We start from the raw sequence: 13,333 nt of genomic DNA on the forward strand, positions 1-13,333 counted from the left end.
AAGCCAGCTTCCCGTGGAAGCCTTTTTGCAAGGTGGCATGAAAGAAATTCAACAAGCAGCTCTGAAATGCAACTTTTTGTGTTCCCTTTTGAGGTTGAAACAGGGCCAGAGTTGGGTCTGCATGCCGTGAGGTAACTTGAACAAATCTTGCCAACAAAACCCAAGGATGGCTTCACCTTAGGTTTGCCATAAGTTAGAAATGACTTGAAGGCACCCAACAACAACAACAATGTAGTAAGGTGCCCCTAGGATTAGGGAAAATATCTATCAAACAGCTTCCTTGGGTACTAAACTGAGCTTTGCACAGAGTGCAAAAAGCATCGCTTTTGGGTTGGTGAGCAAGAAAGGGAAGAGCACACGAAAGGGCAAGCCACTTCTGGGAAGGCTCAAAATACCAGCCACAAACAAAAATGGTAAAATGAAAGGAGATCGCCCATTTTGTTCTGATGAATAAGGGAAGGTGTTCGGAGCAACGAGGGGAGCGGAGGAAATCCACTTTGCTGTCAACTGGGTCAATGGGTTAGTGGATAAAGGAGCTTTGGAAGGATAATACATGTCATTATTTCATGTGCGGATGATGAATATGGCAATTTGAGGCCCTGTCTAGAATTGCCTGGATCAAATAACGAGGACAGCATGGGTTGCAGTCCGCTCTAAAAAGGCTGCCAGACGTTGACCATAGACTCATGCTGGAGGACCCACAAATGCCTAGAGAAGTGGTTTTTCTGGGAACCTCTAGGTTCTCCAGCACTTTCTTTTCCTCTAAACCCACCTTTTACACTTTGAACTCAGTTTGCAGCAACTGAAGCCAGCTGAGGACAAAGCGGGAAGGCAGGAAGAAGAGGGAGAAACCGGGACATTGCAAAAGCAGCTGCAAAACTGGGTGGCAGAGGATCAGCCGGGAGTATCCTTGTCGTATATGCTATCTAGCTCTTTCATCCTCCCACACTCTTCTCAATGGCTTTTATACATTACTGTGGTTGGAATTAAACATAGCACATGAGGGTTAACATCCCAGATGGGTTGTGTCGATGCTTGTCCAAATGTGCCACCTTGTCCACCTCCCCTTCCTTTCATCTCATCGCTGGGTGACTTACTTAAAAATATAACCATCAACACAGCTGCGGTTTCCTCTTTGTGTTGCAAGACACACCAAGGTATTAAGAACAGAGAACGCCCCTGCCTTTGCTTTGAAAACCCAGGCGCTGAATGAGGGCATTTCCCCCCTTCTTTGCATAAGGTTATCCCAACCCAGCACACTTTTTCACAACCATCGATTCCCCCAGAAGCGCTCTTCCCTTCCCCCCTTTTTGGCTTCTTAAAGATGATGATGAAGAAGTCAGATAGAGAGACAAGAGCTCCTTTTCATCTCTTCATATATAATTAGCCATTCTCCATATACTCCGGAGGATAAGGAACAGGAAGAAATCCTCATCAAACCCAGAGGTTTCCCTAAGCTATAAATATTCAGTCATTTCTGCAACCACTTTTAAAAGAAGGGTTCGTCATGGACTTTACTATCAAATTGCAAAATATATTTATTGCTCTCTAGGTACTCTGCCAATATGATTTTGGTTCTTCCGCAGGCTTTTAAATCAATTGTCTGAGCGCATTTTGCTTTTATAAAAACCCACGTTGTACATTAATTAAACAATTGTTTTGGTACAGAAAGCAACAGATGCAAATCTGTTCAGCATTTCAGGATATTGCTGCGCATCCCTTCTCACTCAAAGATTTAATGCAACAACCCTTTTGAGTTTGGAAGGGAGAATCCAGCAAAGCGTTCATCCATCAAGTCACGAAACTAAAGACTTAATTCAGGGAGTTTTGCTTCAGGGCTTGTCAAACGTGTTGAAAGGTAAATTAATTCCCAGGGTGCATCCGTCGCTCTTTGGTACCGGGAGCAAAAACAGCCGCCTCGGAGCAAGCTTTCCGCGCAAGAACCTCTTCGCTCTATTAGCCTCCAATGCACAGTTACCTTTAAACAGAGGTTGGATATGGGCATCTTTCAGGAGTGCTTTTGTTGTGGATTCCCGCATGGCTGGAGCAGATGTGGGTCCTTCTAAGTTTCTATGAATCTGTGAAATAGATTGCTGTGGTTCACCTTTTTCAAAACCGGAATCATTGCCACTTCTGGAGGTTTCCGAGTTGGAGTGTATATGTTTGTGTGTGTGCATACAACCCCCGGAGGGTCACTGGAGGCCAAATAAATGACCCCTGGACCCTGTTTGGTTGCCTGCCCCTGTCCTAAAGGTCTTTGGCGCGTCTGTGCAACAAGCCACCCCGAAATATGCGCATAGAAACCACGGACTGCCAAGAGACAAATGAGCAAACCAGGCCTGAGCTCTCCCTAGAAGCCGCAATGACTAGTCAGAGGCTGCTGTGCTTTGCAACTAAGGATCACAAGATGATAAGTGACTCACTGGGAAAGGCAAAAGGGATGGCAGCAGAAGAAAAGAAGACAGCATTGCCAGATCTTTTGACAACCGAGGCTCTTGGAGGTCTTCCGTTCAGAGTGACTTGATGGCAAATAACAATTGTACTCTTGCAACAAGAGTAGCACCTAGCAGGAGGAGAGGATAATGCTAAAGACACTTTTGCTTGACTCTCTATTACATTTATTTGTTTTATATATGCCAAGTCTGCACACATCTTTAGGTGTGTTTAAATTGAGTTTTGCGCAGCTTGCCTTCTTGGAATCGGAAAGCCTATTCTAAAAGAGTTTTTGCAGGGATGTGCCGGCCACATGGAAAAGCAGCTCCTTCTCCTGAAGGTCAGTTAGATCATTGGAGCTTGGACGGATCGATTTGGATTAGCCCTGGTTTGATTCAGCCGGCCGGCCTCCTGCCCCCCTTTTCTCTCTCCCTCGTACCATTCGAAATAGGCAGAGTACATATGGTCCGAGTAAACGGGAGGCATTAACGCAATGTCTAATTTTAACCTTGAGCCTACGCTTGCAGATGCTGTCTTCAGGCTGAGCGACTGGGAAACTGGATTGGGCCTTCTTATCCAATAAGAGTCACCCGGCTGCACAAAAACAGAGGAAGGAATGGCACTATTTAAAAATCTGGGGGAAACCTTTATTTCTCTTGGGATTTTTGGGACCTGGCTAAGTCCAGCATCCATTCAGTAAAGGGCCAAGCAAGGCCTTAAGGATCCCAAAGTGCTTCTGAGGCTGCTTTCTGATCCTTTCCTGCCAGCAAAGACCCCTTTGTCTGAGGCTAAGACAAAGTCTTAAGTCTGAGGCTGAGGGGCTTCTTTTGGAGGACTGGTTTTGCAAGGTCACTGCAAAAAAGGCAGGCAGTTCTTTGGAGGGATGGTTTTCAGTCCTTGGAGACAGAGCCTCGCTTGTGTTGCAAAGCAGCAATTTAACAGCAGCAAATCTCTCTGAAGTCAGATGGGAAACAGAGAAGTAAGGGAGAGAGCCAATGTACAACTGGAAGCAGAAAGAAGGAATGGTATGCCTGTCTCATGGCTGCTTCTTTCTTGAGTGTAACAACGGAGAGAACACACTATTCATTTGGAAAGAGATTCTGTTATCTCAGCCCAATGCTATCAGACATTCAGTTCACCATCTCTTGCGTGTGGCGTAGATGTTCGTCCTTCTGGACATGGCCGGTCAATGAGGCAGAACCTTATTTTTCATCCCCAAAACTTCAAGAATAGTCAGCCGAAGAATCAAGCAAGAGCTCTGCTTCCCGGCATGGCTGTGCTTTCATCAATGTTGGTGAGGGAGCCCTCCAACGTTTTGTGGGTGGAAACCAGGGCACCTGTGGCCAAGCAACATTCAAGGGTGGCCAGGATGGCAATAAAAGGCAAGCTATAGGAGAGGCTGCTGCAGTTTGGTTTTGGCTCTGCCAGCTGCAAAGAGCAAGACTCCTCTTCTCTCCATCCGTAATTGAGGTCATGGAGTGTAAACTCCTTTGGCACTTGAGCTGAGAAAGTGGACTGAGGTGGAACCAGAACGGTCCCTGCCAAACATGGGACCTTTGGGTTTGAACCATTTATCCTTTCCCTTCCAGGTCAATTGGAGTTGAGAATGCCAACGCACAACGTCAATTGAAGTGTGCTAGTGAAGGTACTTTGTTGTGTCCCTTGGTTTACAGGACCCATGGAAACAAGATGGCGTCGGTGAAGATACTTTTGGGCATCTCCAGCTTCTGGCTAGAGGGATGTGACAATGGAAAATGGCCAGGAAGCACCACCAACCCAATAGCTTTCCCTAAAACGATGGAGGCCCTGCCATTTCTAGGAAAGTGAGTTTGTTTAGTGAACTACTTTGCATTGACTGTAGCAGCTGAGAAAGGGTTGCTTGTCTTTAGAAGGCTGGGTGGTATTGGCTAGCAGCAGAGGTTGGCCCGGGAAAGGACTTAGGGTCTTTTCGGATAGCTTTCTCAGTCTGTGAAACCCTATCCTTGAAGCAAAAAGATCCACTTCGATAGACTCTCTGTGCCACACAGCAGTGATTCCCAAACTCTGGTCTTCCAAGTGTTTTGGACTTTGGCTCCCAGAATCCCAGACCATTGGCCAAGATGGCAAGAAGCTTCTGGCAGCTGAAGTCCAAAGCCTTGGGAAGACCAGATTTTGAGGATTGCTGCTGTACAGGTTGGCCCTCCATCCCTTGCATGGGCAATTCTTGTATTTGTACAAAGTGGACTTTTCAAAGGATTTTAAGTCTTCTTTGAATCACATAGTGAAGCATGCAATGTCAATATAAGCAGTTTTTACCACAGGTGAAAAGTGGGGCATCCTTTTGTCACCCTGATTTTCTGTTGGAAGCAATGTTCCTTTAGGGTATAAAAATACTTTGTATAGATGGCTGAGAGTGTTAAGTCACAGCCCTTGAAAGGATGCAAAGGCTTGCAATAGGAACTGTAGTCATGTTAAGTAGCACCAAGTGACAACCCTTGGTTTATATCTTCTATATACTGTAAATGCACTAAGACCCCAATGCATGTGTGGCTTGGAGAGGAGTGGAAAGGCTGGTGTGAGAACACAGCAGAAGTAAGTCGACGAAAGTCAAGAGGAGGGTTTGTAAGTGTCTTGTATGTATTGCAGCTACTGGAAGGAAAGCGCCTCCAAGGACTTTCTGTGAGTTATTCAAGTGCACTCAATGCATTGCCAAATACTGAAAACTGAAAACACTCTGCTACTGTTAGCTACTGTTGAGGGTAACCACCGCAGACAGTGCTGAAATTTGGCGTCTCTGGTGGGCCTGGAGTTTAATTTTTGCAACAGGATAGAAGAAAACCAACGTTTTCCTATCTGGGATCCTTCCCCATCTCTTCCTGCTGCCACTGGCTCTGAAGGTCCTTCGCTGAGTTTTGCACATCATAGAGAGATCATGCAGCACCTTTGAGACTAAATGAGAGAAAGAAATTGGCAGCATGAGCTTTCCTAGACTTCAGCGTACTTCCTCAGATGCGCTTGTGTTCATTTATTTTAAAATCACCAACTCGGGGCTTGCGTTGTGGGAGGTGTGTGGGTCCATCATGAAACCTGCATGCCCCGAACCCTGTCGCTTCCTGAAAGAGTAGTAGGAAAAGAGGACATTGCAAAAGGCGAGGGACATGAGACACTCGGGTGGTCACTGGACTCTTAAGCATCGATTGCCTTCCCCAGGAGAGCACTCAGAACCTGAAGAACAGGGCCAGCAAAGGGTTACCAACTGGATTTTTAGAAGTGACCATCAAAAGGCAAACTTGGGGGCAAAATATTGACTGTGATTAATCCTGGAGAGCCCCCCCCAAAAATAGGCCCTGTCTTTAACAAGTAAGGTTGGGTCAAATGGTAGTGCAGGCGTCCTGAGAATGTGAAGCACATCCTGCGGAAAGCCAGGGCTCTTCATGTTTCAGAGGAGGCCACTCTTGAGAGACCCACTGGGGAATTTGCCTCCGTTGCCCTTTGAGGCGTGACATGAGTTAAAATAGCTCAGCCCAGGAAGGTGGCTGCTGCTGCTGCGTTGCCTTTCCAGAACCGGGAACAAGCCTGAGCGTCTCTTCTGTTTGGAAAGGGAGCCTAAAAAAACCCCGCATCAAGTGCGGACTCCGTGCCGAGGCTGCCCCCTTGTGTCCTCCATCCTCAGGCTTCCCTTTGAGTTTGCTCAGAGGCACAGCTTTGGTGCAAAGAACGGCATGGAGATGTTTAATGGTGGTTATGCACCTTCAGGTCAATGCCAATGGCATTAGCTTTACCATTGCCTTCCTTTTAGGCTGAGAGCATGTGACTCACTCGCCCCAAGGGCACCCCTGTGAGCTTCAGGGCCAAGCTGGGAACACAGGGCTAAATAATAAAACACCAACGCTCAAGGACTTTGAATAAGGAAGGCATCTTTATTCTCTTTTTCCTTTGTTAATATATTATCGTAGTAACTCTCCCATAGCCAAAGCGAGTCTGCATTTCACAAAAATACATGAAATTGTGAAGTCCTTTGAGATAGTTTACATCATAAGTAGAAAAGAGGAATTATTCCCCCCTAAGGACTGAAATGGCTTATCACAGTGCAGACAGCCATCCCACTTTTGCTACTGGAAAACAATTGTGTGTTGTCTCAACAAACCGTGTTGGTCAAAAGCACCAAACAGACAGACACAATGTCCAAAGTGACCACAATGAGATGTGAAGTTTTTGCCCTCCTTCAAAAGTATTGCTTATGCCTGATTTAACATTTGGAGTTGAGATCCTTCCTTTCCTCTTAGAAGATGAAATGGGTCAAAACTAGAATAAGGCAAAAACATTACTGCTTATCAGTCATGGTCACCTAAGTTCTTCTCGGAAAGAAAAGGCTGAGTAGTGTAAAATCTTACTTTCTTAGCTTAAAACGTCTAAATATTCCTCCCATGACTACTGTGTCTTTGTATGGAGCACTGTTTGGAAAAATATAATTGATCAGAAATAGGCTTTCTTGGATCTGCTGTTAAAACAAACTACCAAGCAGAGCGTATCATGAGCACAGCTTTGAAAACTGTTGAGGTTGCAAAATTAATAAGCGACTAAAGACTCTGGTTGAATAATGCTATAGCCGGATTTTAAAATTATTATGACTATTAAAGAAGGCCGTAAGGTGTTTCTAGACGAGGAAGGCTCCGAACACCATTGCTTTTGTAACCTATGCTCTGCAACATTACAGGGGCCTCTAACTCTGAGAGGGGGAAGTTTCGGGTGGATTTGTGGTGTTGCTTTGGGACTGCTGCGCCACTTGCTGCTGCAAGAGATGGGCGAAGGAGGTGAGTTCATTGAGGAGTTCGTGCATGTAGTTGAGCTTCTCGTCTTTCGACATCTGGTTGGAGGGGTCTGAGATGTGGTCCACCATTTCCGACAACTTCTCCTGCGTCTTTAGGGCCGTCAACGTCAGGCGTATCGTTCGGATGGAGAGTTTCTTGGGCTCCTCTCTTTTCTGTAGATACCGCCCTCTTGGCTCGTTCTCTCTGCCTTCCTCTTTCCTGGCTCTTAGCTGGCTGTTCAGAAAGGCCGCGTCCCAATTTTGATCCCTGGCGCGAAAGCGGGAGACGCTCCTCTTCCGCCTTTGCGGCGCCGCTCTCCGGGCGGTGGTCCTCAGGGGAACGTAAGAAGACAAACTGTAGGAGGAATCGTAACTGTAGTAGGGTTTGGAAGACAGAACGTGCGACTTCACCATGTACGTCGCTCTTTTCCCTCGTTCCCTCAGCATCTCTTCATTCTCATAGTCAGCGGCCATTCTCTCTGAATTACTTCTATCCCAGTCGGTTTTTCTTCCTCTGTTTGCTCTGAAATGTCTCAAGGTGGCTTGTTGTTCTTCAGATTCCTCTTCGTCACCAAAATAGGAGCTTCTTGCGCATCGGTGTTTCTCCCCCTGGATCTTGCCTTCGCCATTCTGCAAACCCACTGGCATACATGCGTGGCGCTTACTGTGTTTCCTGGAAGCGGGGCCCTGTCTGTATACGGGAGGCGGCCTTGCCTTTCTCTTGGCAAACCTGGCCCTTCTTCTCTTGAAAGGAGTTTCTTTGGTTTTGGAAAGCGCCCAACGCTTCATTTTCTGAAAAAGACCAAAACAGGGTAAGACACGGTCAAGTGGGGAGTTTTTTGGGGAGTAGGGGGATGAACTGGGGTACAAATAGCTCAGGTAAGCCCTGCGCCTCCTAAATCTCCACCTTGTTGGCCGCCTTGAGTCCTTAGACTGGAAGGAAGGCGGACAAAGAAGGCTAAATGTCTCAGCGAACTACAGTTCCCAGGATTCCTTAACATTGAGCCAGGACAGTTAAACCAGTCTCAACTTGGATTATTTCTCTAATGTGTTTTAGACATCTGTTTCTTATTTTACGTATGAGAAGAGCCTGGAATTCCCAGGTGTATAACTAGAAAACTGGTCAGGTGAATGAACAACGTAATCTTCATTCCCATACCGTAAGAGATCATGTATTCTCCTTTTATAACCAGAGTTTACCTTCCATGCGAAGTGTGCCTGAGGTGGTGTTTTTGTGGGATGCATGCCGCTCAGGATCCTTGACATCAGTTGGTTAGATTCCTCCAGAGCCTTGGGGAGATACGGCCCCAGCTGCCCCTCTGCAGAAAGAAGACAGAGTTCATATCAAAGACGCATCCCACTCCAAGTTCGTCTTTTAAAAGCAATGGCTTGGAATCACCTCCATTTCTGGTTTTCTCCCACGACAACTTGGTGTTTATCTTGCATTTTAACCAACAAGCGAACTAAAAATGGCTGAATTCAACGCCTGAGAGAAGTGGTTCCTAAACCTTGGTCCTCCAGGTGTTTTGGACTTCAAGTCCCACAATTCCTGATCTTTGGGAGCTGAGGTCCAAAATCCCTGGAGGGCCAGAGTTTGGGAACTATTGGCTCAGCCTTAGAGCATCCTCACAATCCATCTCAGAAGAACTCAGCCTGCCTATCCCCAGCTCCTTACTCAAACAACAACACAACCCCAGGCAGCTCCTCCTCTGACAGCGTCCCAGCGTTGCGTTGGACACAACTAGCCCTGAGGGTGACCACTTCCGGTCAGGTCTTTGCATACCTCCTTCCTTTGGCCTTATTTTAATATCAGGTGGAGGTTGTCGCTCCTCCACAGACTCCGACTCAGGCCACTCCAGTCCTTCAAGCGTAGCCTGGAAAAGCAACACCCAAAAAAAGAGACTTGTAAAGTAGCGCAGAGTTGAAAGAGACTTATACTTTCTGCTTCGTAAGGAAAATGCAGAGTCAAGCCATAAAAAAGAAAGCCCTGTATTTTACTATGGAGAGGAAATTCCTGACAACTTGTTATCATGAACAGCTTTGGGATTTCTCTAATAGAGCAGACTATAAGGAAACATTTTAAGGTTACTAATACCAGGAAAGGTCTTTACCTGATCTCTTACTCCATTGCCTAAGGAGAGAAAGAACAAAAGCAGCGTTATTTAGCATCACAAGAGAACCAACTGCACCTTTCTTATCAAGGCTGGAAACATACACTGATTTATAAGGATGACCAAAAGACATTTTAAAATATGAACCAGCCTTCTTACTGGTACCTTGTATTATTTGAATTGCATTCTAGTGAGCAGTCTACTGTTACAAATGGCAGCCTCTCTCTGAACAAATCTCGCCATGAAAACCCCTTAGGGTTGCTATAGGCCAGAAGTTACTTCCAAGGTGCACAACAACCCATTTTTAAGCAATATCTCCATTCAAATACATCAATATGTTTTTGATATGCGCATTCTGTTACCAAAACAAATTTGCAGAGGAGGGACAGAGTTGAGCCAAAGTTAAGCACTGTGATTGCAAGAGAAATTAAGTGTTTTTAAGTGTGTCTCGCTGAGATCCTGGGATTTAGGTGTGCTTCAGCTTTGGCTGGATTGCGTCTCCATGGTTGATTTCTCCTTTGCCCCTTGGAAATGCCCTTCTTCCACAATGCAACCCTATGCATCCCTATGGGAACGTCACTGAATTCGCTTGCTGTGCATTGGCTGCAGTCTTAAATATCCCTCTAAAGAAGAAAGGAAACAGCTTTATATTAATGCAATAAAAGAAGTGGGACTGCATTCTTTGTAGTCCTCTCCCGAGTCAACATTTACATTTACTGTATCTATTTAAAATGTTTTCATACAAGTAAACACCTCCAGGAATTTATTATGTGAACTGTTACTTTTGTCTCCAACCCATTTCCCTTTCCTTTCCTTTCCATCTTGCTTTGTCCACACTTGCACTTGTTTGGAAAAAGCTTAACATCTCTACATAGTTTCTATTTTCTGCAGCAAGTCTTGTTTCCTGGGGTGCATCTGCGCTGCAGAAATGATGCAGTTTGACACCACTTTCAAACCAATCCTGGGATTTATTGTTTGCTGAGCCACCAGTAAGCTTTGCAAAACTGCAAATCCCAGGATTTCATGGATGGGACTACAGCACTTAAAGCAGTGTCAAACTGCATTGTTTCTACAGCGTAGATACAACCCTGTTTTCTTTATCTTCCTGGAGCCTTGCTCTTTCATTGCTGCCACCTTTTCTACCCAAGCTAAGATTTGTTCCCCCCTTTTCTTTTTCTTTCTAACCTATCTGTCCCTCAAACACAATTTTGCTCCAGATCTGGCTCGGCTTATCTGTCAAATTCCCCTTTTCTTTGTTGGCTCAGCGTTCAGATCTGTCTGCCACAGATAGCTTTGACTCCTAATCTATTAGTCCCAGGAAACAAGGACTCTCTCCCACACATTCCCTTATGTTCTAGTTAGCAACTCTAAGCAACAGAATGGAAGGCTCAAAGGGAGCCACATGGACCGTCATCGTCGTTATGCGCTTTCCAGTCCTTTCCGACCCATTGCAATCCTAAAGCGAACCCATTGCGGGATTTTGTTGGGGTTCTTTTTGACTTTCTGAGGCTGAGAGTATGTGACTTGCGCAAGGTCACCCAGCGGGTTTCCATGGGTCAAACCGCATACAGTGTATTGCCTCCATAAGGATTGCATAGTAAATAATGTGCATCTGCACCGTAGAAATAATACCACATGACACAACTTTGTCATGGCTCCATCCTATAAAAGCCTGGGAGTTGTAGGCAGAGAGAAAGCTGAAGACCTTGCAAAAATATAAATGCAACTCCCAAGATTTTGTAGGATGGAGTTGCAGCACTTAAAGTGGTGTCAAACCACATTATTTCTATAGTGTAGACACACATGGAAAGTGGCAGCAAGTGGCTTCCATGACAGGGATGTCAGTGAATCTTCTCTGGGTTCTGTCCCAGGCTTTAAAGAAGCATCGAACTCTAGTTCCTAAACTGGTTTGGTGCCTTTTGAATTCACACTATAATCTGGAGCAGATTCGTCGTCGTGAAGCCGAAAGCTTTCATGGCCGGCATCCAGAGGTTTTTTTGTGGGGTTTTCAGCCATGTTCTAGATTCATTGTCGCCGCTGAAATGGAAGCCGCTGTCGCCACTCAGGATATTTGTATTGCAAATCAATACAGATTTGTATGGCAAATCAGCCCCAATGTATATCCACTTCAACATGGGAGCTTTGGGGTCTTCTCTTCTTGATCATCTTGATTGATAAGCAGGACATAAATCTTAATAATAGACTATTTCTTCCATTAACAACACTGGGTTCCAGGCGGAAAGGTGTTTTTCGGAGCCATCGAAAAGATCCTTAGCCGAAATGGAAAACGAAAAAAGATTAACCAGGAGGAAAAATTGGTTATATAACATCATCATTTATCAAAGGAATTAATGCCAATCCTAAATGGCTTTCCATTTTGGAAGAAATTGCCGTTACGTTACACAAAAATGGGACAGCAAAAATAAAAATAAGAGTAGAAAACAGCTGCCATTTTTGGGATCCTTACCAATCCCTTGTGGCAAAAGTTTTGCAAATTTGACAATCTGGCCTAAAAATGGCGCACTTTCTTTTTTTATTCCCAATTATGGGTTATTGATACGCAGCCTAAAAAAATTAGTCTTACCTGCAATGAGGTAAAAGGAAGGCGCAAACACAAAGACCCCAAATAAGACTAATAGTGTATTTCTAGAGGTCCTTGAGGCCATAATGTCAAAGGAATCTAGCATTTTAAAAGTATCTCTCTCCTTTTAATTCGCTTCTCCAGTAAAAACAATTCTGATCTTATTAAAACTGTCACTTTCATGTCCCTGAGCTGCCATTAAGGAGGATATATTTCAGTCAGGATTTAAACCTTGACAGAGGACAATAAAGATCTGAAGTGAGGGGGAATTATGTCCTCTGTGTATATATATATATTTACTTAAAATGAGGCTAAACCATCCATTTTCATGTCCTCCCTGCTATTTTTAAAAGCAGGATAGTGACTATTTTCGTGTTCCTCTATTGTTATTTTTAAAAAAGCTGAGGTAAATAATGTTCTTAGAGGGGCTTGTAATGCCACTAAAGGCCTTTTATCCCTCAGTTCTTTCAACGTCGCCCATTAAAGGCGAACAAACGCCTCAGCTGAGGTAAAAAAAGAGAACGTTTTTGTTTTGAAAATTCGACGGTTGGAAAAGCGCGGGAAAAAACAACAACGGGGAAAACTCGCGCCTTTTCAAAAACTCCCCCTCCCCTCCGCGAAATCACTCAACGGGCTTTTTTCGCCCCGCCCACAAGCAGCGAGCGTTCTGATTGGCCGAGGGGCGGGGAAAAGAGGAAACTGCGACAAACGACAGCCAATCGGCGTCGCCGCGGCTCCCTGCTGTTCTCCTATGGGAAACCCCTTTCCCCCTCTCCACCCGCTTTTTTCCTCCCTCAGCTTTTCGCTCTCTCTCAGAGGCCTTAATGGCTGCCTCATCGCTTCCGGTTTCCTCAGTAGACGCCATTTTGAAAGGGCGGAAGTGAATGCTCCCTATAGGAGTAAATGGCTAAAGAGGCCATCTTTTTAAGCCTCTCCTTTTATTACAGTGTTTAATAACAAAAGAGCCCCGTCAAAACAAGTTCCAGTGCAGTTCCCTAAATACATAAAGCCTCTTTTAAATATATATTTTTCCTTCAAAATTACAGTACAAGTAAACAAGGAAAACAAAACAAGGAAAACAAACAGAAGCTGCTGATCTGGTATTAAGACCAACAGCCTGTGAAGAAACCCAAATCTTCCCTCTCACAATATTATATTAATATTACATTAATGGAAATTTTTTATGTTTAAGTGAATCCAGGCTTAAGATAGCCTTCACTGTAATAGTAAAACTATTATTTAAGAAAGGAAAGGAGAATTATTTCTGTTACAGATAACTGATAAAAATAGATAAGAAAGGAAATATCTCTGGAGTTAACAAGTGGTTGTATTTTTTAACTGTAGGATTAGAATATAATTTTGATGTCTGTGTATGATTGGAACAGTATGAATGTGTGTGTGTGTGTGTATATATATGTA

The 13,333-nt window shown here is 44.7% G+C and overlaps 1 protein-coding gene across 2 annotated transcripts; it reads right to left on the reverse strand.

The window, feature by feature from the left end:
- Positions 1-6,305: 6,305 nt before the first annotated feature.
- LOC149301754 (uncharacterized) lies at positions 6,306-12,532 on the reverse strand. Of its 2 annotated transcripts, none has more exons than XM_089483139.1 (5): positions 11,918-12,532; positions 9,334-9,353; positions 9,006-9,096; positions 8,423-8,541; positions 6,306-8,014 (listed from the first exon to the last, which is right to left on the reverse strand). In XM_089483139.1, the coding sequence occupies exons 1-5, from the start codon at positions 12,018-12,020 to the stop codon at positions 7,136-7,138; spliced, it is 1,212 nt and encodes a 403-aa protein (XP_089339265.1). In that variant the 5' UTR covers positions 12,021-12,532; the 3' UTR covers positions 6,306-7,135. The 2 variants fall into 2 exon arrangements, with proteins under 2 accessions (XP_089339265.1, XP_089339266.1); XM_089483140.1 differs by lacking the exon at positions 11,918-12,532 and adding an exon at positions 11,137-11,633.
- Positions 12,533-13,333: the final 801 nt, after the last annotated feature.

Source organism: Sceloporus occidentalis, unplaced genomic scaffold (genome assembly GCF_023333645.1).
Source record: "Sceloporus occidentalis isolate IW3139 unplaced genomic scaffold, rSceOcc1.0.p SCAF_20, whole genome shotgun sequence".
Lineage (NCBI taxonomy): Eukaryota > Metazoa > Chordata > Lepidosauria > Squamata > Phrynosomatidae > Sceloporus > Sceloporus occidentalis.

Coding starts and splice junctions, on each gene's coding strand:
- LOC149301754 (XM_089483139.1), bottom strand. CDS start 12,020: ATGCTAGATTCCTTTGACATTATGGCCTCAAGGACCTCTAGAAATACA. Junction 8,542..9,005: donor AATAAGGCCAAAGGAAGGAG/GTATGCAAAGAC, acceptor TTCTTTCTGCAG/AGGGGCAGCTGGGGCCGTAT. Junction 8,015..8,422: donor AGGCACACTTCGCATGGAAG/GTAAACTCTGGT, acceptor GGTCTTTTTCAG/AAAATGAAGCGTTGGGCGCT.